Source organism: Hypomesus nipponensis, chromosome 7, assembly GCF_054491055.1.
Source record: "Hypomesus nipponensis isolate SF chromosome 7, ASM5449105v1, whole genome shotgun sequence".
NCBI classification, from domain to species: domain Eukaryota; kingdom Metazoa; phylum Chordata; class Actinopteri; order Osmeriformes; family Osmeridae; genus Hypomesus; species Hypomesus nipponensis.
The window spans coordinates 3,952,786-3,977,500 of record NC_140367.1 but is presented as its reverse complement, the minus strand read 5'-3'; the positions used below and the strand labels follow the sequence as shown (position 1 = coordinate 3,977,500).

At 50.3% G+C, this 24,715-nt stretch overlaps 1 protein-coding gene across 1 annotated transcript in view; it reads right to left on the bottom strand.

The window, feature by feature from the left end:
* dock4b (dedicator of cytokinesis 4b) overlaps positions 1-24,715 on the bottom strand; it is a 75,132-nt gene that overhangs the window by 6,691 nt on the left and 43,726 nt on the right. Inside the window, exons 14-49 of the mRNA XM_084701617.1 lie at positions 23,805-23,929; positions 23,286-23,448; positions 22,490-22,596; positions 20,663-20,816; positions 20,271-20,368; positions 19,492-19,575; positions 18,646-18,746; positions 17,415-17,496; positions 16,816-16,986; positions 14,751-14,943; positions 14,280-14,419; positions 13,493-13,627; positions 13,098-13,196; positions 12,894-12,988; positions 12,573-12,648; positions 12,309-12,409; positions 12,179-12,237; positions 11,877-12,025; positions 11,673-11,758; positions 10,587-10,682; positions 10,408-10,468; positions 10,114-10,207; positions 9,613-9,761; positions 8,529-8,615; positions 7,964-8,068; positions 7,695-7,836; positions 7,314-7,480; positions 6,608-6,694; positions 5,494-5,670; positions 4,243-4,326; positions 3,818-3,937; positions 3,309-3,430; positions 1,947-2,067; positions 1,263-1,344; positions 140-249; positions 1-9 (exon numbers count right to left, since the gene is read on the bottom strand). The exon at positions 1-9 is cut by the window's left edge and continues 67 nt beyond it. Coding sequence (XP_084557743.1) covers positions 1-9; positions 140-249; positions 1,263-1,344; positions 1,947-2,067; positions 3,309-3,430; positions 3,818-3,937; positions 4,243-4,326; positions 5,494-5,670; positions 6,608-6,694; positions 7,314-7,480; positions 7,695-7,836; positions 7,964-8,068; positions 8,529-8,615; positions 9,613-9,761; positions 10,114-10,207; positions 10,408-10,468; positions 10,587-10,682; positions 11,673-11,758; positions 11,877-12,025; positions 12,179-12,237; positions 12,309-12,409; positions 12,573-12,648; positions 12,894-12,988; positions 13,098-13,196; positions 13,493-13,627; positions 14,280-14,419; positions 14,751-14,943; positions 16,816-16,986; positions 17,415-17,496; positions 18,646-18,746; positions 19,492-19,575; positions 20,271-20,368; positions 20,663-20,816; positions 22,490-22,596; positions 23,286-23,448; positions 23,805-23,929 — 4,031 coding nt within the window. The remainder of the gene's footprint in view (positions 10-139; positions 250-1,262; positions 1,345-1,946; positions 2,068-3,308; positions 3,431-3,817; positions 3,938-4,242; positions 4,327-5,493; positions 5,671-6,607; positions 6,695-7,313; positions 7,481-7,694; positions 7,837-7,963; positions 8,069-8,528; positions 8,616-9,612; positions 9,762-10,113; positions 10,208-10,407; positions 10,469-10,586; positions 10,683-11,672; positions 11,759-11,876; positions 12,026-12,178; positions 12,238-12,308; positions 12,410-12,572; positions 12,649-12,893; positions 12,989-13,097; positions 13,197-13,492; positions 13,628-14,279; positions 14,420-14,750; positions 14,944-16,815; positions 16,987-17,414; positions 17,497-18,645; positions 18,747-19,491; positions 19,576-20,270; positions 20,369-20,662; positions 20,817-22,489; positions 22,597-23,285; positions 23,449-23,804; positions 23,930-24,715) is intronic.

The following is a 24,715-nucleotide window of genomic DNA, read 5'->3' as shown; positions in this document are numbered from 1 at the left end:
TGTTCGCTGCTAGACAATCAAGAACAGCAGAAACCTAGCTGGGTTACGTGTCCTGATGTCAAGCTTAGGTATGTGTGCACAATGTGCGCTTGTTCATACAGGTGTGTGTGTGTGTGTGTGTGTGTAGACTGAGACGCACCTGTGCAGGTTCCAGGGGGTTGGGGTAGATGGCACTGACAGGTCTTTCTCGTGGAGAGAGGCAGGAGTTCTCCCTGGAATGTTTGTGTTTGTCTGCCAGTTGGGGAGAGCCTAAAAGGAAGGGGGGGGGGGGGAAGATGTCAAAGGCATGAGATACATACAGTCAAAACACACAACGAGAAAAAAATCTGTTGATCAATGTGCATTCCTCACACCATTAACTGAATAAACGAAATGACAAAAAAACAAAACAATCTCTCTCTTTCTCTTCTCCCTCAATCCTTTTTTTCTTTCAGCTGGCTAACTTCCAGACATGACAAATGACCCAGTCTCATCCCCCTATCTGCCACACAGCCGGAGGGGACAACACACAGTGCAGGAGCTAGACAGACAGGCAAACAAACACCGTTACACACACACACACACACACACACACACACACACACACACACACACACACTGCACAGCCCTGCATTTACAGCTTGCAGACTAGCTATAGATCGTCCTCCATTAGGATGAGATAGCTTTGGGATGGAGCCGATATGACTAGGAGATGGGCACGTTACGAGGCGTCTGCTAGCTGTAATTCTCCTCTGGCTTTACACCGAGACAGAGGTCATTTACAGGGCTCCCTGGGCTAGCTGGCATCTGCCAAGAACAGTGTATAGGCTTCCATAAATGTCTCCATATATTCCTCTCTTTATGATGTGCATCAGTCTCAAACACGGGGGAGAGTGAGAGGAGAGATGGGGGGGGCGGAGGGGGTGAGGCGATGGTCACACGCCAGGGATTCTGCGTGATGATTGGCTCCTACGTTCTGGTCAGCTGGTTTGCGGGCCCAAGAGGAATGTATACCGCTACGGACACTTTCCATCTTCACTCTAGTGTGCTCATTCTCACTCTCTCTGTTCCGAATCCCTCGCTCCTTCAACCCCCTCTCTTTCCCGCTTACTCTCTCTCTCGTATCATTCCATCCACCCCCGCTCTATCCACCATATTTACCCTCTCCCTCTCCCTCTCCCTCTCCCTCTCCCTCTCTCTCTCTCTCTCTCTCTCTCTCTCTCTCTCTCTCTCTCTCTCTCTCTCTCTCTCTCTCTCTCTCTCTCTCTCTCTCTCTCTCTCACCTCTGGCGCTGGAGGGGGCGGAGCTGGTCACGTTGGGGGAGGCGGAGTGATTCGAGCTGAGGCTTGAGGTCGATGGGCTGGGCTGCAGGAGACAATGACAGTACGCGACAACAACGTCAAAGACAACCACAACAACGCAACTGCAGCCCCTGTGTGTGTATGTGTGTGGATGGCAGGCTGTCACCAGGTAGTGGCTGAGTCCTGTGTTGGCAGATCTAGTTTTCTCTGTCTCGAGTGGGTTCCGGCTGTTTCTGAGGAATTCTGTCTGATTTGATATCATCGTGACAATTTGCTCTGCGGCACGAGCCACGTGGGGAATGGAGGGAGGGAGAAAAAAATAACAGAATTGAAAGAGAAGAGAATCATGGAGAGGATGGGAAAAACGGACAGAGAGAACCAGACTGAGGGAATACAAGTGACAGAGTACAATGAAGGTAGAGACCGAGCCAGGGGTAAGGACGGAGAGCGTGAATACAGGGCAGAGCTCTCAATCTGCTACTGTAGCTCAAAAGGCATCTGGAAAAAGTAGGTAGGTAGAGGGTTGGTAAGGTATAGGAGGAGTAAGAGAGGGAGGAGCAATGAAGGATGAAAGAGAGAAGAGTGACTGGGCCTGTCAGGAGATCAGGGAGTGTGTGTGTGTGTGTGTGTGTGTGTGTGTGTGTGTGTGTGTGTGTGTGTGAGTACCTGCATGTTGAAGACTTCGTCAGAGCTTTCAGACTGGCCGGTGATGTTGCTCACTTCATTGGAGGCCTGAGATGACAGTGAGGACGAGGAGTAGCGGTTCACAGCAGGGTAACTGAGAGGACTTACCACACACACACAGAGACAAACACACACACACACACACAGAGACAAACACACACACACACACACACACAGATAAATACACAAAGGACAACAAAGGATAAAAAGTCAGTTTGGAGAATTTGTCAGACATATGGCATACAAATATGTGAGTGTGTCTTTAATAGGACAACATATTTATGGGATTTGGGAGAATATTCCTGCTAAATCACGACTGTAGCCAAGCCATGCTGCAACTGTGAGCCACTGAGTGCTGATGGCACACAGTGTACTGGAGCGTAGATTCACCACACGGTGGGAGGGAGGGAGGGAGAGAGAGAGAGAGAGAGGGGGAGAGGGAGAGAGGGAGAACGGGAGAGAGGGAGAAAGGGAGAGAGGGAGGGAGAAAGGGAGAGAGGGAGAGAGGGAAGGAGAGAGGGAGAGAGGGAGAGAGGGAGGGAGGGACGGAGAGAGGGAGAGAGGGAGAGAGGGAGAGAGGGGGAGAGGGAGACCAGCGGGAGGCTCAGCTGTGTGTGGTCTGGGCTGTGTGTGTGTTGCTTGTGTGCCTGTGTGTGTGTGATGGGTTTGCACCCCTGTGTACTTCTTATCGTTTATAGAGGAGGAGGGATGTTACACGTTGAGAGTGTTAGGGTGACTGAGCACATCAGGACATCTCTCTCTCACACTCACACACACACACACACACACACACACACACACACACACACACACACACACACACACACACACAGCGTTGGCAGCAAACACACTGAGATCTCACTGTGAGTGCCAGTCTGCCCACCTACGGCCATATGGGGTGCCACCAGGGAGAGACAGTAGGAGGAGGAGGAGGAGAGGAGGAGGAGGAGAGAAGGACGAGGAGAGGGAGAGGAGAGGAGGAGGAGAGGACGAGGAGAGGGAGAGGAGAGGAGGAGGAGAGGAGGAGGAGGAGGAGGAGGAGGAGGAGGAGGAGGAGGAGAACGGGGAGGTGTGTTCATCAGGGAGGAAGAGATCCAAATTAGAAAATGAGATACCGAGGGAGTAAGAGAGAGAAAGAGAGAGATAGAGAGCGAGATCGAGAGAGAGACAGAGAGATAGACAGAGAGATAGACAGAGAGAGAGACAGAGAGAGAGACAGAGAGAGAGAGACAGAGAGAGAGAGAGAGAGAGACAGAGAGAGAGAGACAGAGAGCGAGATTGAGAGAGAGAGAGAGAGAGAGAGAGAGAGACAGAGAGAGAGAAAGAGGGCCAGCTGGTGCTCACCTGCGTCTGGATGCCAGTCGTCCTCCGTCTGGGCTGATGATGTTTGGCACAGAGGTCCTGCACGTCCGGGGGCTTCCGTTGGTGAAGTGCACAGGACTGGAGCGCACATAGGCGGGAAACTCCTGAGGAGGGATTGGACGAGAGGAGGAGAGCTGGCGTGAGCACAGAGCTGTTTAGACTCACATGGAGGATTGAGGCACGAGCCTGATGAAGACAGGGTTTTAATGAGAGACAGCTTGCTGCTGAGAGAATCAGGCTCGCTGGGTAGGTAGCTGGGTGTTACCGTACTCATGGAAACCTGAGTCTAGGGACTGGTCCTGCATTCCAACTCATCACGATCGTCACCAACACTACGCCATCCAGACAACATCATTATCGAGGGAAACCTAGATAATAACCACGCTGCGATTGCATGTTTCTCTAGAGCTTCGCCCCTCCCCCCCTCACTCCCCCATGCCTGCTACACCCCCCTCCCCACCGCTAAGCCCCTCCCGCCACCACGCCCCTACCTGTATTCCCAGGCTGGACTTCATGAGGTGGAACTGGTCCAGCAGCTTCTTATGCAGAGGTCTCATGTCCTGAGGAACGTACTTCTCATGCACGGCCAAACCGTACTCCAGAATGTGAGCCTGGAGGAGACACACACACACACAGAGGAACAGACATTAGTCAACATCCATATTTAATGGCTGTGCTGCAGACACGCTCCCCTGTGGCTGTATTAAGAACATTTCTGCGATGGCCTTTGTCTACGCCACCCATCTGTTCCATTGATGCACGCATGGTTTCTCCTGAGTGGTGTTCATGTGTGAGGCAGGGTGAGTTGTGATGCTTCAGCTCACAACTCGCGGGGGACGGGTGACGTGAGACGGTCACGTGGGAGGGGACGTGAGACGGTCTGGGGGCTTGTGGAGGTCTGGAGGTCTCAACTCACCTGTTCAAACATGAGCTCTCTTAGTCTCCCAATCTTATCCCCATCCTCAGGGTGATTCATCATGTAGTCCTTCACGAAAAACGCCTGCAGGAACACACACACACACTTGTCTCAGGCAGAGGACAAACCGAGGAAGCAACATCCGCTACTAACTGGACTGCTCTCTCTCAGTACAGGGGGAGGCCTACAAGAACCTCCCATCTCTCTTACACACGCCTTATCATAAACAAACTTCACAAATCATTCATTCAAATCCAGCAACAAAGGGTTATCTGCTGCGGCAGTTACTCGTGTGCTTCCACTGGCTCTCTACTGTGAGCAGACCAGGCCTACTATTCATCCGTCTGTACGTACGGCGCCTCTTATAAGGGTACAACGCAACAAACACACTCAGAATCAGGGTCACACACACGTACACACTCACCACCTATTCCCTCAGTGTGCATGCTGATTAGAGACGCTTGCTTTGAATCTACATCACAATAAACTGTAGAAATATACAGCGAGAGAATCTTCCAGAGAGAGACACACAAAGAGAGAGAGGGAGAGAGCGAGAGATAGAGAGAGAGAGAGAGAGAGAGAGAGAGAGAGAGAGGGCGGGGGGGGAGAGGAGAGGAGAGGATAGAGAATCATAAAGATCAATGTTGTGTTCAGCCTTGTAGAGGACGCTGGGGTCTATCTCAAAAGAGACAGAGAGAGATGAGAGCTCAAAGGAGCAAGATGTGCAATTCTGCTTCAAACAGGCCACCGCTAAACAAACACACACACACACACATTCATAAGCACACACACACACTCGTAAACAGAACTCATATCTAGGACTGACATCTGGGCAACCTGTGTGCACACTGAGCGTGCCCACACCAGAGGCGCACCACTGCAGAGACACAGCAGAGAGAACTCCAGCTCGCTGCTGTTCTCCTCAGACACACACACACACACACTCACACACACACCTCCTCCTCCTGTGGGAACGACTGTGAGAAGCAGGCGGTTCTGTCTCACGCCAGGAACCAGACCAAAGAGACCAGACTGCAGTGAGAAGGAAACTAAATGACAGTTTCAGGTTGAGGAAAAAACGGATAATTGCTTGACTGCTATGAATGATCTTTTGAATTGGAGGAAATGTCTGAAGGCCATTCTAAGCCTGGCACATAATCCTTGGACACATACACTCATACACACACACACACACACAACGCAGTTTGAACATTCACATGGATCTCATACCAGAGGGTGTGTAAGCCCTACCTCTTGGTATCTGGCCAGACCCCCGTTAACGGCTGCGTCGATCACCCCGTTCAGACACATGGTGAGGGGGTTGATGTTCTGCATCTGCCGGCTCTGGCACTGGGCGATCAGGGTCCTGAGCTGCTGGTTCTTGTTCTCGATCACCTCAATGGCGTTCTCCAGCGGACTGACCTCCACCTGCAGACCATGCAGGAGAACAGCATTAGGAAACTCACACACAACACACACACACACACACACACGTACAGTACCTGTTAAACAATCACACACACACTTTCATGTACAGCTTTAACCTTGAGGGGTCTGCAACATTCCTCCTCGGGTGCTAAATGCAGATGTTAGCACAGAAGGGATAGCACAGAAGGGTTAGCACAGAAGGGTTAGCACAGGAGGGGTAGCACAGGAGGGGTAGCACAGCCACTGCTCAGGGTTAGTACAGACACTACTCAGGGTTAGCACAGCCACTACTCAGGGTTAGTACAGACACTACTCAGGGTTAGTACAGACCCTACTCAGGGTTAGTACAGACCCTACTCAGGGTTAGTACAGACACTACTCAGGGTTAGTACAGACCCTACTCAGGGTTAGTACAGACCCTACTCAGGGTTAGTACAGACACTACTCAGGGTTAGTACAGACCCTACTCAGGGTTAGTACAGACCCTACTCAGGGTTAGTACAGACACTACTCAGGGTTAGTACAGACACTACTCAGGGTTAGTACAGACCCTACTCAGGGTTAGTACAGACACTACTCAGGGTTAGTACAGACACTACTCAGGGTTAGTACAGACCCTACTCAGGGTTAGTACAGACCCTACTCAGGGTTAGTACAGACCCTACTCAGGGTTAGTACAGACACTACTCAGGGTTAGTACAGACACTACTCAGGGTTAGTACAGACACTACTCAGGGTTAGTACAGACCCTACTCAGGGTTAGTACAGACACTACTCAGGGTTAGTACAGACCCTACTCAGGGTTAGTACAGACCCTACTCAGGGTTAGTACAGACACTACTCAGGGTTAGTACAGACCCTACTCAGGGTTAGTACAGACCCTACTCAGGGTTAGTACAGACCCTACTCAGGGTTAGTACAGACAGTTGTCTCTCACCAACTCCCTCTTCTCCACCTCGAACCAGCGGGAGATTCCTGGCAGGCTTTGGACCAGGGTCAGTGTGGTCCTCTCCACCCACAGGCTCTGTGACACACACACACACACACACACAGTTTTTACTGACTCTTACCGACCATTACAAAAGGTGTGCATAGCTGCTTGGACTGTGTGAGCAGGCATGCACGTGTGTGTGTGTGTGTGCGCGTGCAGGGGGAGAAGGTATTTGAGCAGGGCGAAGCTGAGTGCGCCAGGCCAGGTCTCCTGGCCCCTGAGTTTAATTAGCCACACTAGAGTCACAAGACATAATTCATCTCTGTTCAGCTTGCATGGGGGAATGATGCCCTAGCCAACTCCAAGACTGCCCACACAGCTTCAATCAATAGAGAGAGAAAGAGACAAAGAACTGAGTGAGAGAGAGAGAGTCAGAGCGAAATCAAGAGAGAGAGAGAGGGAGAGGGGGAGAGAGGGAGAGGGGGAGGAAGAGAGAGACAAAGAGAGACAGTATAGAGAAAGCAATCGATGTAAGAGAGAGGGACAATGAGGCGGGGGTTTAAACATTAAACAACAGAAGAACAGATCATTAAATGGAAAGAGAGGTGGTAAGGAGAGTGTGAGGGATTAGTGCATATGTTTTGGATGTGTGTGTGTGAGAGTCCCCCTTCATCCAGGTGTGTGTCTCCTCTTCCTGGTGTGTGTGGTTCACCTTGAACTCGTTCTCCTTGTCCTTGGTGCCCTTGTGGAAGGGGCGGTCGTAGCGGAACCTCCAGATGTGGTTGACCTTGTAGAAGCTCTTGATGTTGTCAGGGACGCCGTCTCTCTGCAGCACGTCCTGGCTCTCTGGGATGGGACTCACGGCGTAGATCTGCAGGTCTGGAGGCGTGGGCGGGTCAAGGAGCCGGCCCAACAGGGGAACAAACACAGACAAAGCCATACACACAACACACACTGCATTCGAGAATATGTGTGTGTGGATGCCTGTGTGTGTGTGTGTGTGTGCATAGGTATGAATGGATGGATATGTGTGTAGGTCTGGATGGATGGACATGTGTGCGTGTGTGTGCCTGGAGGTGTGTGTTAAGGATACACTGCGCCTCAGCCTGGTAAATGTTCTGGTCTGGCTGGTTAACGTGTTGCATAGCGATGGCGTGGGGGAACTCGTTCAGCATCCTCTGCTGAAAAGCCTCCAGGCGCTCGTAGTCATGGCCACGACACACAAACTCCTTATTCTGCAGCATCACGCGCACAAGCAGAACACACAGCCCTGCAGTGTTAGACTGACACCTAGTGGACAACCAAGGCTACTGCCGGATGAACTTCCAGGACGGTCCTCAGCCCTGAGACAAAGGGGCTCACCCTCAGGAAGAAGGGGAACTTCTTGCCGTAGAAGCCCACCCTGAAGAACTCTGGCTCCAGGCGCTGCTGGTCCATGATCTTGTCGTAGAGAGAAGCCTCCATCATCTGGTCAGGGGACACACAGGGGGAAACCAGGGGACACACAGGGGGAAACCAGGGGACACACAGGGGGAAACCAGGGGACACACAGGGGGAAACCAGGGGACACACAGGGGGAAACCAGGGGACACACAGGGGGAAACCAGGGGACACACAGGGGGAAACCAGGGGACACACAGGGGGAAACCAGGGGACACACAGGGGGAAACCAGGGGGAAACCAGGGGACACACAGGGGGAAACCAGGGGACACACAGGGGGAAACCAGGGGACACACAGGGGGAAACCAGGGGACACACAGGGGGCACACAGGGAGAGTGAGTTGCTGTCCTGGTGGACTGAACCTCACTTGACTTCACTCAGAGAAGATGAGTGTTTTTGGACGAGTGTTGGTATGATTGAAGGTCTTTGTGTGTGTGTCTGTGTGTGTGTGTGTGTGTGGGGGGGGGGGGGGCGGCGACACTAACCCTCATCTTGCTGAGGTTCCTGTAGTCGTAGTAGGATTCATACTGGTCCGCCAGCTCTCTGCACAGAATAATGCCATTTTCCCAGCACTGCAGACACACACACAGATTTGTTTTTAACCACTTATACAGCAGACAGCACACACAGTACTGCAGGGCGATGTGTAGCTGCAGGGTCTGTCCACCGGGGGGCAGTATTGTTCTGCCAGCAGAGCCCAGTCTGAACTCCCCCAGTTCTACGCAGGTGCTGCAGCCAGCCATCTTGCTAATTAAATGAAAAGCTTTCTCTGTCCTGCCGTGTTGGACTCCCATGGTGGGGAGCGCTGGCAGATGGCGCTGGTTGTGAATTCACACGGAGACAGGACAGAGGATAATGAGAAGGACTCGCTTTTATTATTCTGGAGAGCCCCGTTTCAATTGCGAGGCGCTGAACATATTCACATGGGTTTCACCATGGAGTGTTTTCATAATGATGTCGTCTCTGGAGGAGACTGGAGGAATGTGACTGGTAGACAGAAGAGGACAACACAGAGAGAGAGAGAGAGAGAGAGAGAGAGAGAGAGAGAGAGAGAGAGAGAGAGAGAGAGAGAGAGAGAGAGAGAGAGAGAGAGAGAGAGAGAGAGAGAGAGAGAGAGAGAGACAGAGACAGAGAGAGAGAGACAGAGAGAGAGACAGACAGAGAGAGAGACAGACAGACAGACAGACAGACAGACAGAGAGAGAGAGAGAGAGAGAGAGAGACAGAGAGACAGACAGAGAAGACAGAGAAGACAGAGAGAGAGAGAGAGAGAGAGAGAGAGAGAGAGAGAGAGAGAGAGAGAGAGAGAGAGAGGGAGAGGGAGAGGGAGAGGGAGAGGGAGAGGGAGAGGGAGAGGGAGAGGGGGGAGAGAGAGAGAAGAGAGACAGACAGAAAGACAGAGAAGAGAGAGAGAGAGAGAGATAGGGGAGAGGGTGGGAGAGAGAGAGAAGAGAGAGAGACAGACAGAAAGACAGAGAAGAGAGACAGAGAGAGAGACAGAGAGAGAGAGAGAGAGAGAGAGAGAGAGAGACAGAGAGAGAGAGAGAGAGAGAGAGAGAGAGACACTCACCTTGCCCCTGTCAAAGTTCTGGATGATGGTGAGGTGCAGGTATTCCTTCCGCTGCCATTCACTCTGCATGGGGTAGTTGAGAAACTCTCTGAGCGGTCTCTCTGACCACTCCAGCAGCTCATCATACAGCAGGAGGGTGTAGGACGCCTCTGCACACACACACACACACACACACACACACACACACACACACACAAAAGCACCATAACCATTTTTATTCAAAAATAATAGGGTCAGGTGGCTGAGCGGTTAGGGAATCGGGCTATTAATCAGAAGCTTGCTGGTTCGATTCCCTGCCATGTAAAAAATGACGTGTCCTTGGGCAAGGCATTTCACTCTACTTGCCTCAGGGGGAAGGTCCCTGTACTTACTGTAAGTCGCTCTGGATAAGAGCATCTGCTAAATTACTAAATGTAAATGTAAAAAAGATGCACACATTATACACACACACACACACACACACTCAATTATGATGCCCATGCACCCTGTAGTCGATCCTACCTGTGTAGTTTTGAGCCTTCAGATGCAGGTCATGCAGCTTGTGGATGTAGCGGATGTACATCTCCTCTTTATTCAGCTCTGTTTTGTAGAAGTTCTGGAAAGAGAGGGGGAAATGGAGAGGGAATGCGAGAGAGATGGATGGATGGAGAGAGCCAATGAGAGAACAAAGTGGGTTGTAGACAGAGAAAAAACAAGGTATGCATGTGTAGTGTGTTTCCCTTCCACACCAGTGGTCTCTCTCTCTCTCTTTCTGTGAGCAGGGAGCAGCAGGAAGCGAGCGATGATGTCACTCACCAGCAGACTGACGGTACAGCCAATCTTCTTCCCATCCACCTCACCCAGCTTCATACAATCCCTGACACACACACACACACACACACGACCACTTAGCATCATTGTGGGACAGATGGTGTGTGTGTGTGTGAGAACAGGTATGTATGTGTGTGTATTTGTGTGTATGTGCGAATTGTCACCTGTAGTCCAGCAGTCTCTCCATCAAACGTGTTACCGTGGCGATCAACGAGATGCCGCTCTCCCTCCATGTCTCCCTCTCAATCTTTTTCAACAGACTAGAGAGAGAGAGAGAGAGAGAGAGAGAGAGAGAGAGAGGGAGAGAGAAAAAAGATAGATAGGGAGAATCTTTAATTCCAGTTTTCTTGTCCTTCTATCTGCCAGGCCTGATTCAGTTAGAAGTAGCTGACAGTTTTACCAGACACCCCCCGGACACACACACACACACACACACACAGAAGAACAGGAGTGAAGTGTGTCTTACCTAGGGTACGGACCAAACAGAGGGATTCTATTCCAGGGAAGCGTAGGCGGAACAAATTCATATTAATCTGATTAATATCAGCACACACTCACGCAGGTTAGTCAGGGTTAATTAGTTAGCAACTGGGAGCAAAACTAATGTAGAAAATAAAAAATAGCAAACAGCTCATTTTTGTGTTGACTGGTCACAGTAGAGTTCAACTGTAATATAGGGGTGTACACAACATGGTGTAGTTTGTATCTATATACAACGTAACTTAACAGTTAAATAACTGTTAGATGACTGAAATGTTGTCACACTGTACAGTAGTACACATGTTTATGTGATGGCAAGGGAGGGATTCAAACAGAAAACATGGATATTTGATGTCTAGAACTCAGGAACAATCCCTAGTTCTAGAACCCTTTATAATCTCCTCGTTCTGGAGATTGTTTATCTTTGATGTATGACAGAATGGGGCCACTGTGATTGTGTTGATGCATGGACTTGTAGGACAGGCTTACATGCAAAGCAGGGACACACACACACACACACGCTGGCACGACAAGGACCATGCAGGACGACCAACCTGGACAGTGTTCTCACGTAGGGAGGTTGAGGACTGTGAAAATGGCAGGTACCAGGAGGACCCCGGGATACTATCAACCTCTACTACATACCACTCCCCCTCATCCCTCCTTTCATCCACCCTAAACACTTTCAACATCCATCCATCCATTCAATCATCCGTCAGTCAGTCCATCCATTCCCGGGTCCCTCTCTCTCCCCTCTCTCTGAGACTCACATGCTGTTGAAGAGTTCCCTGTAGGTCTCATCCCCCTTCCCTTCTGACATCAGACCGTCCAGCTTGTCTATCAGCTTGGCTTCCACCTGGTAGCAGAGCAGACAATCAGACACAGCTGGAACCCCATGCTGTCCCACACACAGACCATCCAGCCGTCCTGGGGCTGTAGGGGGCAGCGGGGGTCTGGGTGTGAGCGCCCCCTACCTGTTTGAAGTTGCCGCTGCGGCGCTGCTCCCAGTCCATCATGTCGTGGAAGATGGGGATCATGACGTTCCTCAGGTCGGGCTGGGGCACCAGCGTCACCTCCAGGAACGGACCAATCAGAGCAGGGATGAAGTTCAGCTTGTGTTCGCCTGGAGGAGGGAGGCGGAGGGTGAAAAAGAGGGACACAAAAACAAGAGAAGGATTCCAGGAGAGCGAGACAGAGACAGAGACAGAGACAGAGACAGAGACAGAGAGAGAGAGAGAGAGAGAGAGAGAGAGAGAGAGAGCAGCAGTATCCTTACCTAGGTTCTGCCACATGCTGAAGATCTCACAGCCCATCATCACCCTCATGTCACCGTACCTTCACACACAGACACAACTCTTAGAAAAAGCTCCACCACATCACAATGTGCGTGCGTGTGCGTGTCTTACTTCTCCAGAACCTTCTTCCTTTTGGAGGGAGAGAAGGTCTCGAGCTGCAGACAGGGCTGGTTGATGAAGATGACCGAGAGATAGAAGTAGGAATCCCACATCTGGAACAACAGCGTGCATCAGAACCCTTCTAGAACCACACTGGAATCACTCCCAAACATATCTGGAACAATGCTAGAACGACTTGACTGGTCTAGGAGTCCTGGTCTCCTCCAGTAGGAGCGCTCTCCAGCCGCACTCCTGATACCACGCTCTGTCTCTCACCTTGTAGTCAAACTTGTCATTGAGGAAGTTGTTCCTCAAGGCATCAGACAGGTATAGAACTGTGGTAATGATCACGCTGAGAGAGAGAGAGAGAGAGAGATAGAGAGAGAATGAGAGAGAGGGAGAGAGAAATAGAGAGAGAGAGAGAAATCGAGAGACAGAGAGAGAGAGAGAGAGAGAGAGAGAGAGAGAGAGAGAGAGAGAGAGAGAGAGAGAGAGAGAGAGAGAGAAAGAGAGAGAGAGAGAGACAGTATTATCATCATTAGACTCTGACATTCTGTTTAACCAAAAAGAATAAGCTATTCCTACAATAGTCCTTACTTGTTAGTGACCAATCGCATGACAGTCCAGTCTTTGGGAAACATCTCGGGTCGAATCAGGATCCTGAACACAGTAAAGATCTGTAACAGGAAGTCCTGCCACGCAAACACACAGGAGGGTTGGTAAGAAACAAGCGACATTCACTTATTTTTTTGAGTGGTGTGTTTGTCCCTGCATACGTGTGTGTGTGTGTGTGTGAGGTACCCTCAGGTCATCCTTGTTGGTGAAGGCCTGGAGGAGCTGCAGGTAATGTTTATCACTCATCTGTCTGAGCAGAGCTAGCAGGCAGGCCACAAACTCCCCCTGAGAGAGAGAGAGAGAGAGAGAGAGAGAGACATGAAGAGGAAGAGAGAGCGAGACAGACAAATTGACATCCCTCCCAACTTAAATTGCATGACAGTAAAAGTCTGTTTGCAATCCCAATTTTAACTGTGTTAACATCTCAGTTTGAAGGTGAGGGAATTCTTTAACTGCCTTGGGCTCTGCTGACATTTTGGTTAAATGTCAAATTGAATTGGAAAGGGTTTTCTGAGAATAGAGCTGTAACTGTGAGATGTTGTATTTTATTTTAACTGGCACACACACACACAGAGACTCACAGTGACATCCTGGAACTGCAGTCTGAGGGCAGGACCCGCAGGTTGGGGTCTGTTGGTTATCTCCAGTATGGTCCTCAGGAGAACCCCCAGAAGGCTCTCCACGATCAGATCTACTTCCTCTGACACCAGGGGCTCCTGAAAACACACACACACACACACACACACACATGATAAAGGGCTGACATGAACAACATGGAGAAGACATTTGCATAGGAAGAGAGTGAGAGAGAGAGAGAGAGAGAGAGAGAGAGAGAGACAGAGAGACAGAGAGACAGAGAGACAGAGAGACAGAGAGACAGAGAGACAGAGAGAGAGCAGGAGGGAGGCAGGGAGAGGCAGAGGTCTCTGTTGGTCTCCTGACTGGGAGTCTGGTCTTGGACTGACAGATCAGTCTGGTCTTGGACTGAGTGATAAAGAGAGAGGCGGTGTTCGACTGGCTGGCTGCTCCTCTTGTCACTTTAACTTAGACAGACCCTGTGTGTGTGTGTGTGTGCGTGTTTCTGTCTCCTGCTGAGAGTCTTCACTCTAGCTGCTCCTTCAGCCTGGCTGTGGCCACACACACACACACACACACCACACACACACACCACACACACACCCAAGGTCTGGCACCTCATCACTCAGCATGATGCTGGACTCACTACAAGCACTACTCTGGCATCTGATACTGGTGTTACCATCTGATCAACGGGCCTTGGCTGTTAACTGAGTTCAACTAACCATTCACACCTCACAGAAATCCCCTTCCTTTGACTACACTACCCATGCTCCCCGGCGGCGGGCTCACCGTGGTGACGGCCGCGTCGTCCTTCCTGATGAGGGACAGCATGCTGGTGAGGATGCGAGCACACATGACCAGGTCTCTCTGCTCCTGCATGTGGGCCTGGAGGAGACGCAGGACCACTGGGAGCAGGATGCACCGCGAGTCTGACGCACACACACACACACACACGCAGGAAAACATATAATCATGTACCGCAACATTACAGAACCCACAGAGACACCCCAGGGTGTGTTTCAGCCCAGATGAGGTCCAGCTGTATGACGAGTGCGTCAGCCTGGCTCCCTGTGTCATCATGCAGCAGGATCTCTATCTGCTGCAGGCGCTAATAACACACAGCCCATGTCACTTACCAGCCTCGATCATCATCATTAACCAGAGAGGGAGTCTTGGTGGTCACGAGAAGCTGTGTATTACCGAGACTGTGTGTGATCTTATTTTTAGCTGTGTATAATGCTGGGTTGTGTGTGTGTGTACCTGGGTTGATGTACAGCTGGCTGTCCACAGTCTTGGAGATGCACTGCAGCTTCACGGCCTCCAGGGGGCAGTCAGCGTGAGCCGTGGCGGGCAGGCTGCCCAGAGTCTCCCTGACGAAGCCGGCCACCTCGCGCACCGTGAAGATCTTCAGCAGCTCGCTGTACACGGCGGGGAACGTCCTTAGAAACACGGCCTGGAAGCACACACACACACACACACACAGACAGATGTTTGTCTCAGGCTTTTATCTGTTTAAATCTAACCTGGGGACTTTGAGGAGAGATCGCGAGGTCTTTTTATTGTCAGAGAAGTCGGTTCTCTCCTGAGGGGCTCAACCAGCCAGAGACAGGTACTAACAAAACAATGTTCTTCCAACATTCTGTAAATATTAGGCACACACAGGAGAGAAGAGGGATGGAGAGAGGGAGACAGGGATGAGAGGGGGAGACAGGGATGAGAGAGGGAGACAGGGATGAGAGGGGGAGACAGGGATGAGAGGGGGAGACAGGGATGAGAGAGGGAGACAGGGATGAGAGGGGGAGACAGGGATGAGAGAGGGAGACAGGGATGAGAGGGGGAGACAGGGATGAGAGGGGGAGACAGGGATGAGAGGGGGAGACAGGGATGAAAGAGGGAGACAGGGATGAGAGGGGGAGACAGGGATGAGAGGGGGAGACAGGGATGAGAGGGGGAGACAGGGATGAGAGGGGGAGACAGGGATGAGAGGGGGAGACAGGGATGAGAGGGGGAGACAGGGATGAGAGGGGGAGACAAGGATGAGAGGGGGAGACAGGGATGAGAGGGGGAGACAGGGATGAAAGAGGGAGACAGGGATGAGAGGGGGAGACAGGGATGAGAGGGGGAGACACGGATGAGAGAGGGAGACAGGGATGAAAGAGGGAGACAGGGATGAGAGGGGGAGACAGGGATGAGAGAGGGAGACAGGGATGAGAGGGGGAGACAGGGATGAGAGGGGGAGACAGGGATGAGAGGGGGAGACAGGGATGAGAGGGGGAGACAGGGATGAGAGGGGGAGACAATGATGAGAGGGGGAGACAGGGATGAGAGGGGGAGACAGGGATGAGAGGGGGAGACAAGGATGAGAGGGGGAGACAGGGATGAGAGGGGGAGACAGGGATGAGAGGGGGAGACAGGGATGAGAGGGGGAGACAGGGATGAAAGGGGGAGAACTAGAGGATGAGGAGACCTCAAGAGTGGTGGAGGGGGGGGGGGGCACCTGAGAAGAGGGGGAGGGGGGTGTGAAGAGGGAGGATTTGTACAAGCTTGCCCTCCACCCTCCACATGCATTGTTCTGGATCTGATGTGGAACAGAGATCACACATTTTTTTTATGTGATGGGGTGGAGGGTGCGTCTGTCTGTACGAGTGGGTGTGGGTGTGGGTGTGGGTGTGTGTGTGTGTGTGTGTGTGTGTGTGTGTGTGTGTGTCTTTCCTCGCCACAGTGTGGACCAACAGCTGGAGGGGCATGATGAAAATAGGTGAAACACACACTCCAGAGAGGACAGAAACAGGTCAGAGCTAGCTTTGCTGGAGGTCCCTGTGGATTTAGCTGGCCAGAAGGCCGGGATTAGACTGCACAGGATAGGGGAGGGGCTAGAAGAGGGGGAGGGGCTTGTGGAGGAGGAGGGGCTAGAGGAGGAGATCGAGAAGATCAGCACACATCCTAGACACACACACACATAGACTCCTCAGAGGTGAGAACTGTGTGTGTCTGTGTGTCTCTTGGCACCACTGGAATCAGCATCAGTGACTGTACCTCCCCTAGGGTCCAACAGCCATGAAGTTCCATTACAGGCCTTCTCTCACAAATCACACCCAATTAACAGGCATGCCTGGAAGGACAATTAAACACACACACACACACACACACCACCTTCCCCCACAAACACAAGTACTCAACAACACTTTTAATTACACTAGCACACACACACATGTTATGTATATAAATTCAGTATAATTAGATATTATTTAAACAGCCCTTACTCACTCTCTCGCACACACAAAAGCTAACACACACACACTCACACACATACACACACACGCACCTGTGTCTGGGTGACGGGGCTGGTGCCCTTGTTCTCCTGGGACAGGAAGAAGCGGATGGACATGAAGAGCTCATGAACACAGCAGCGGAACTCCTCCTCATTCTGACCGCCAGTAGCCAATGAGAAGAGTCGCCGGGACTGGATGATGTACTTGAAGATGTACTCGCTGGCCTGGGGGACGAGGGATTGGTCAATCCGTTAACAACAGTTCATCTGCAATTTGTTGAAATGCATCGATGGTAACTGTTTTTTACTGAGTGAGGACAGTCAGAACACCATCTCACCAGTCATTAGTCATGTGCTCTCTGACAGAATGATGCATTTACTGGGGAACACTGTCTCGGAATGACAAATGGCTATGTGACATCATTAGTGTGAGCCATGAACATAATGCATTATGGGAATTGGTGGACCCCCAAGCCATGGCACTCCCTCTTGCTGAAAGGACAGGGAGGCTAGATGAGCAGGAGCAAACACCTGTATTAACGAGACATCCCACCTGGTGCTGAAGCTTTTTGAACAACTCACACACAAGGCTGAGGTGGGGCTGTGACAGAGAGAGAGTGTGTGTTTGTGTGGGTGTGTGTTAATGATCTCACCTTAAGGACCTGCTGTATGTGGTCCTGGTGCTCTGCGTCGATGATGCGATCCACGTACCACTTCAACACTTTGATCAGGTCCCTGAGAGACACACACACTCAATTAACTCCAGAACACTTCAAAGACAGAGCAGTGTTCAGGATGATGCATGTATCCTCCCACCTGTTCTACACTTGACAGAGTATATATATCCCACAATGCCACAGTCTACCTCAGTGGTGTGAAAGAAGATAGTGTGAGTGTGTGTGTGTGTGTGTCTGTGTTTTAGTGAGAGCAGCTGGAAGCATAGCAGGTAGAGTGAGTGAGAAACAGAGATGGGAAGTAATGAAGTGCAAATACTTTGTTGCTATACTTAAGTAAATGTTTCTGGTATAAGTACTTTACTTTACAATATATGTTTTTTACTTTTAACTTTCACTCAATTTTTTTTACACATATCTGCACTTCCTACTTCTTAAATGTTCAAGCCAGGCTTGTTACTTTAGTTTTAATCTGTATTTGGTGGCATGATCTCTCTCTGTACTCCACTCTCCTTTCACTGTGTGTGTGAGAGTTTGAGAAAAAAAGTTTATGAAGGTTGAAAAAACTATTTAGGAAAAATGGGTTCGAAAAAAAAGATTTAAAGGTTGGGCAAAAAAGTTTATAAATCTTCAAACACTTACTCAAAAATATATACCGATGAGGACTCTACTAAACTCGACTGTCCTCTTTTGTACTCTGCTCTGCTTTAAGCTTATCTGTTCTCCTTAAAACATTTTTTGACCTTCTCTGTTCTCCTCTCCCTGTGTGCGTGAAAAAAAAGGTACATTATGGGTGAGACTGAGGGAGTTAGCAATGTCGACTGAGAATGGAGACATTCCTCAATGTTTACCAGAATATTTTTAAACATGAGTATCTCCACTTCTACTTGAGTGAAGGATGTGTGTACTTTTGCCCTCCCTGGTGAGAACAGACCAGCCTTTGGGCATGGCAGGTATGCATGTGTGTGGTTGTCTGTGTATGTGTGTAGGTTTCTCCCTTGTTGTGTGTGTGTCTCTGCCTTGTGTGCGTGTGTGTGTCCTAGCAGAGTTTCCAAGGACATCACAGCATGACATGCTTGCCACAAGTGGACACATGGAGAGAAAGCTCAACGACACAATGATATAATTATCTTTTACAGGCAGGGGGCGCCATTGGTATCTCTCTCTCTCACACACACACACACACACACAGATCCAGGATCGGACATACCTGTAAGACAAGGCCCCAGCAAAGTGGCTCTCTATGTACGTGTCCATGACGGGTTTGAAGTGCTGGAACTTGCTGTCCTGTAGGAGGTTTATAATGTGCACCTGGGAGGATCAGACACACTGCTGGTTACTTTGAGGCCGCAGCAACACCACACCACACCCTGTCTGTCTGTCTGACTGACTGTCTGTCTGTCTGTCTGTCTGTCTGTCTGTCTGTCTGACTGTCTGTCTATCTGTCTGTCTGACTGTGGTTACGAACACAGCTTTTCTCATTCCTTGTGTGGTTGTGTTAAGTCTGTGTGTGTTTGTGTGGGTGGTGTGTGTGTGTGTGGTTGTGTTAAGTCAGTGTGGTGTGCACAGTTTGAGTGAACACGTGTTTGTGGGTATGGAAGCGAGATTGACTGGGTTCAGATCAATACCACGGCAAGCACAGAATTGCTCACATCCCACTGGCATCCCAAAGGGTGTGAGTGAGTGAGTGAGTGAGTGTGTGTGTGTGTGTGTGTGTGTGTGTGTGTGTGTGTGTGTGTGTGTGTGTGTGAGAGACAGAGAGAATGTGAGTGCGCACCACACCAGGGGTGATTCTAGGATCAGACTGTTAGGGGGGCTTAGCACTCAATGAGAATGTGACATGAATACAGTGCCTTGCAAAAGTGCTAAACCCCCTTGCTAATATAAATCCCTAATTTCACTGGATAACAATTAATACTTTTATGTATTATTATGCAAAAAAAACTAAGGATGTCCCTTTCTTCATGAACTCTAGCATGGCTACACACAGGCAGCATCAGCAGCATGGCTACACACAGGCAGCATCAGCAGCATGGCTGGCAGCATCTTCACTTACCAGGCTGTCAAACACCTTGAGGCTGTATCTCTGGGAGCTCTCGTCCAGAATCCCAAACAGGGTGTCCAGGGTGTCCTGCAGAAACTGAGGGAGGAGAGCCAGGTGGAAGCTGAGGGTCAGGGGTTGGCTGGCAGGCCCTCTCCTAAAGCTTCAGGAGCTACTTACATGGGCATGAATATAAGGTGGGACGGTAGGGACCCCACCAGTAATAATAATTGCGAGTCCAAACATATTTGTTTTATTCTTTTAAACATTTTCTGCTCCGCAATTGGTTAACTCTCTCAAGGTCAACGTCACTCCTGATTGGCATGAGAGCGTTGATCACAATGTGTACCAGCCTGTCAACTAACAGTGGTCAGGTGAGCGTTGAAGAGAGACTGAGAAGAGATTTAATGATTGGCTTTTTTGGCAGGCTATTCCTGTAAGGTATACGTTAACATTGAGTTAATAATAAACAATAAAATCGAATTATATTACACTCCTGTATATTATTGATGAAAATGTAGCTCTATAGTATTTTTTTAGTTAACAAGCCTTTGCAAGCTCTGGAACGCAACTACGGAATTGTCTGCTTGCTAGCTATCGGACATTTATTTGTCTTGAATGGAGACTATCCCGTAGTTGCGGTCGAAGCTAGCTAGTACCTGCAAACTTGTACAATTATTTGGTAAGGATTTGGTAAAACTGTGTCCCCACCAATTTTTCAACCAAACGTACACCCTTGGCTAGTTAGATCAGAAAGATAAAGACACAGGGTGTGATTGAGTCAGTGTGTCTACCTTGACTATCTCTGACCCATCGATCTCTTTCAGTTTGGACAGGCTGTCGTTGATCCGCTCTGGGTGGGCTCTCCACTTCAGCAGGCCCAGCATGTCCCCTACGAGCACGCACACACACACACACACACACACACACACACACACCTGTTACCATAGCGACAGCAGTCAAGACCCAGATGCAGGTATCTGAAAAGCTAGTTGATGCAGAATGCATGACCCACGGCCCTCTGTGACCAGAACATTGAGGCTTAAGGGCACAAAGGTATTTACTACTGTACTGTACTGTACTGTACTGTACTCTGCTGTGCTGTACAGTACAGTACAGTACAGTACAGTACAGTACAGTACAGTACACTGCTTTGTACTGCTGTCTGCTCTCGTCTGTGCTGTACCGTTCTGGGTGAGCTTGGTGGAGCAGAGGAAGGAGGTGATCCAGAAGGACTCCTTAGTGGACTTCACCGCCTGGTTGTTGCCGGGCAGATTAGCTTTGGAGAAGGGCAGCTTGAGGTAGCGGCTTGAGTCCTGCAGGTTGGTGTTCTCCTCACACTGCCAGGGAGACAGGGAATTACAACTGGACTGGACACACAGAGCCTGGGGGACTGGACACACAGAGCCTGGGGGACTGGACACACAGAGCCTGGGGGGCTGGACACACAGAGCCTGGGGGGCTGGACACACAGAGCCTGGGGGGCTGGACACACAGAGCCTGGGGGACTGGACACACAGAGCCTGGGGGACTGGACACACAGAGCCTGGGGGGCTGGACACACAGAGCCTGGGGGGCTGGACACACAGAGCCTGGGGGACTGGACACACAGAGCCTGGGGGGCTGGACACACAGAGCCTGGGGGACTGGACACACAGAGCCTGGGGGGCTGGACACACAGAGCCTGGGGGACTGGACACACAGAGCCTGGGGGACTGGACACACAGAGCCTGGGGGGCTGGACACACAGAGCCTGGGGGGCTGGACACACAGAGCCTGGGGGACTGGACACACAGAGCCTGGGGGGCTTATGAGGTTAGGGGGAAGGGACAAACACATCCACATCAAGTCACTTTGTTGCATCTTTGTTTACACACAGCTAGTTGGTAAGGATCAAAATGTTCTTCACATTTGGGACGGACTAAAGTTGTGGTAGAGTGTCTGTCTGTTGAATCTGCCACAGTTCTGAAGCATCCAAGTGTGTGTGTGTGTGTGTTTGTGTGCCTGTTCTGAGCAGGGGAAACTAGGCCAGTTTCATTGAGCTTTTTCAGCTTTTTCCATTTGGCATTGTGGACAGTTTCCTTCATTAATGGAGACACACGAGACTCCCATAGGATCCATGTATGTCCTGTCCTGAGGCCTCGTGTCGTGTAGCAGCCCATACAGAACACAACATGTCTGAATAAATCCATCTTACGCTCCACAAATAGGCAGGGTGTTTGTGGTGGGCCGGGTAAATACATGGATGGGCAGATACGCCCGACACTCCTTGACTCAGTGTGTCAATTCCAGAACACTCCCTAACTTGTGTGTGTCTCTGTCTGTCTCCTCTGCTGGTTCCTCTACAGGCCCCAGCCTGGTCCTGCAGCGGCTTACAGTAATACAGTCTGCAGCTCACAGTAATACAGGTTGGTATTTACACTAATACAGACTGGTATTTACAGTAATGCAGACTGGTATTTACAGTAATACTATTGGTATTTACAGTAATGCAGACTGGTATTTACAGTAATACAGACTGGTATTTAGGGTAATGCAGATTGGTATTTACAGTAATACAGACTGGTATTGACAGTAATACAGACTGGTATTTACAGTAATACAGACTGGTATTGACAGGTATACAGACTGGTGTTTACAGTAATACAGACTGGTATTGACAGTAATACAGACTGGTATTGACAGTAATACAGACTGGTATTGACAGGTATACAGACTGGTGTTTACAGTAATACAGACTGGTATTGACAGTAATACAGACTGATATTGACAGGTATACAGACTAGTATTGACAGGTATACAGACTGGTATTGACAGGTATACAGACTGGTATTGACAGGTATACAGACTGGTATTGACAGGTATACAGATTGATTTTGACAGTAATACAGACTGGTATTGACAGTAATACAGACTAGTATTGACAGGTATACAGACTGGTATGGACAGTAATACAGACTGGTATTGACAGGTATACAGACTGATATTGACAGTAATACAGACTGGTATTTACCTTGTGGACTATGAGCTCGTGGGTCCCATCAGGCAGAGTTCGTCCATCCTCCTGCATCAGCGGAACGAAGGAGTAGCCAAACAGCTTCTTCTCTCCTTTGTCTTTTGCTGTCAAGCAACAAGTTCACTGTTAGACCCTCCACCCCACACACACACCCGCACAGACACACCCCCTGCAGACACACACACACACACACACCAGCGTGCACACTCACAGACACATACACACTCAAAAACCCACAAACATAGAGCTGGCAGCAGTACAAGATTTTTCTTATACCCCAGTCTGACAGGGCTGGTTGATGATGTAAGACAGCAGCAACCTCCCGCAGCAGAGCTGGTACTGAGGCCCTGCTTTGGTGTCTTTGGTGGGACATATCGTTCGTGTGATCTCCAGAGCACGAGCCTCGTCAACACACTAACAGGAAGATCTGAAGCAGGGATGTTTCCAAGGAGACCGAGGTGTGAAGGTTGTCTCTCGCCGAGCAGCTTCCTGAGTCCAGAGTCTCAGACCTGGTATCAGGGGCTGAACAGGATCACAGCAGCAGCTAACAGATGGCTCATCCTCAGAGCCTGGAGCTCCAGGCTAGCTGGCCCAGCAGAGCTAGCATCTACAGCCTTGCTGTCAACACCAATATCACTGGAACTGACTTCAGAAAAGCTCACAAGCCTCTGAGTTCGTCCAAACAAACATACACACACCCACTACAATACCCTGCAAGAAGAGTGCGTGAGACATTGTGTTTGATCAAAATGTATGCACACAAACAAACGCGCACGCACACACACAGTCTTACTGGAGCAGTGTCTGAACTCGAAGCGTACATGCGATCCTCGGAACATGTCCACAGGAATGGGCAGCTTGATCTGCTCTGCCCAGCGGGGGCTGTTGTTGTGGTAGAGCACGAAGGAGTGGTACTCGTCACCACCTGGCTCTCCTGAGCCTGCTGCCACCTGACTCTGGACGGGGGAGGGGTGATGTCAGCGATGATGTCAGTGATGATGTCGGCAAGATGGCAGAAAAATGAAAGAGATGGAGAAATGACGAGGAGGCACACAACAACAGCAACTACACACAATCATATCTTATTTCGAGGTTAAAGAGGGGTCATCATGTAAATTCAGGCAAGATATTCACTGTATTTTGAGATATGAATCACATCAGTACTGCATTGTCTTCAGACTGGCTTGCGTAAGCATCGCCACCAAACGTGCAGAAGAGCTGTGAAAGGAGGCGTGATGCGCGTCACCACGGTTACCGCGGTTCGATTCACCATCTGGTAGCGATGCAGCGACGCACGCTGAGGGCGTCTCACCTTCAGGACCTGCCCGTCCATGTCCAGAACGTAGACGGTGATCTCCACGTTCCTGGCGACGCTCTTCCCTCCTTTCTCAAACTCTCCTTTCTCCAGCGTGATGTAGAGGTCGTTCCTCAGCTCACCTGCGGGGAGGAAGCATGCCTTGGGGTCAGCCTTCTGGACGGGGTTAGGGTCAAGATGGACTAGAGAGACAGGGAGGAAGGTGAGGACTGAGGGCAGAGTGGGTGGGTGTACAGTAGCTCGGGGGTAACGTTTTGACATGCAGACCGAGGTCCCTAGTTCGAAAAGTTGCACCCGCCAAAATGCTTTTTAATCATCAGTGAACCAACACAAACTTTGTTTGCATATAGCCTTCATCAGCAAAGGATTCTTCTTGAAAGTGCAAGGTGTTCCTTTTTCAAGTGGCTTTGTGTGGAGTTTGGAGATGTGTGAGTCAGCTGAACCGGCGCATGTTGGGGGACATGCTGAGCATCAGCTACTATCATCGCACTGGACCTGGCGTGCAGCGCACAGCCAACACCCTGTCAGCTTGGGGTGGGGGGACCTGGTCCCCTTTCCTGACAAGAATAAGTTACACAGAACCTTCCAGAGCATCTCAAACAAGCACATGCTCCGGTGAGGACACTATAGCCTTTCATTTGCTCTTTCACATCATACTACCTCTCTGGGAGTCTCTCTCTCTCCTCATATCATCTCTCTTCCTTCCTCTCTCCCTCCCCATCAACAAATAGGGAGATGACAAACCCCAATCCTGTCTGTGTGTGTGTAAGAGAAGCAGTCCTCTGACACTAGACGACAGGAGGACAGAGTCCCAGCTGCTTCCTCTGCAGACAGCTTGTGGTCGAACAGAGGGAGGAGAGGAAGCAACCCTCCAACATGCTCTGTCTTGTGTGTGTGTGTGTGTGTGT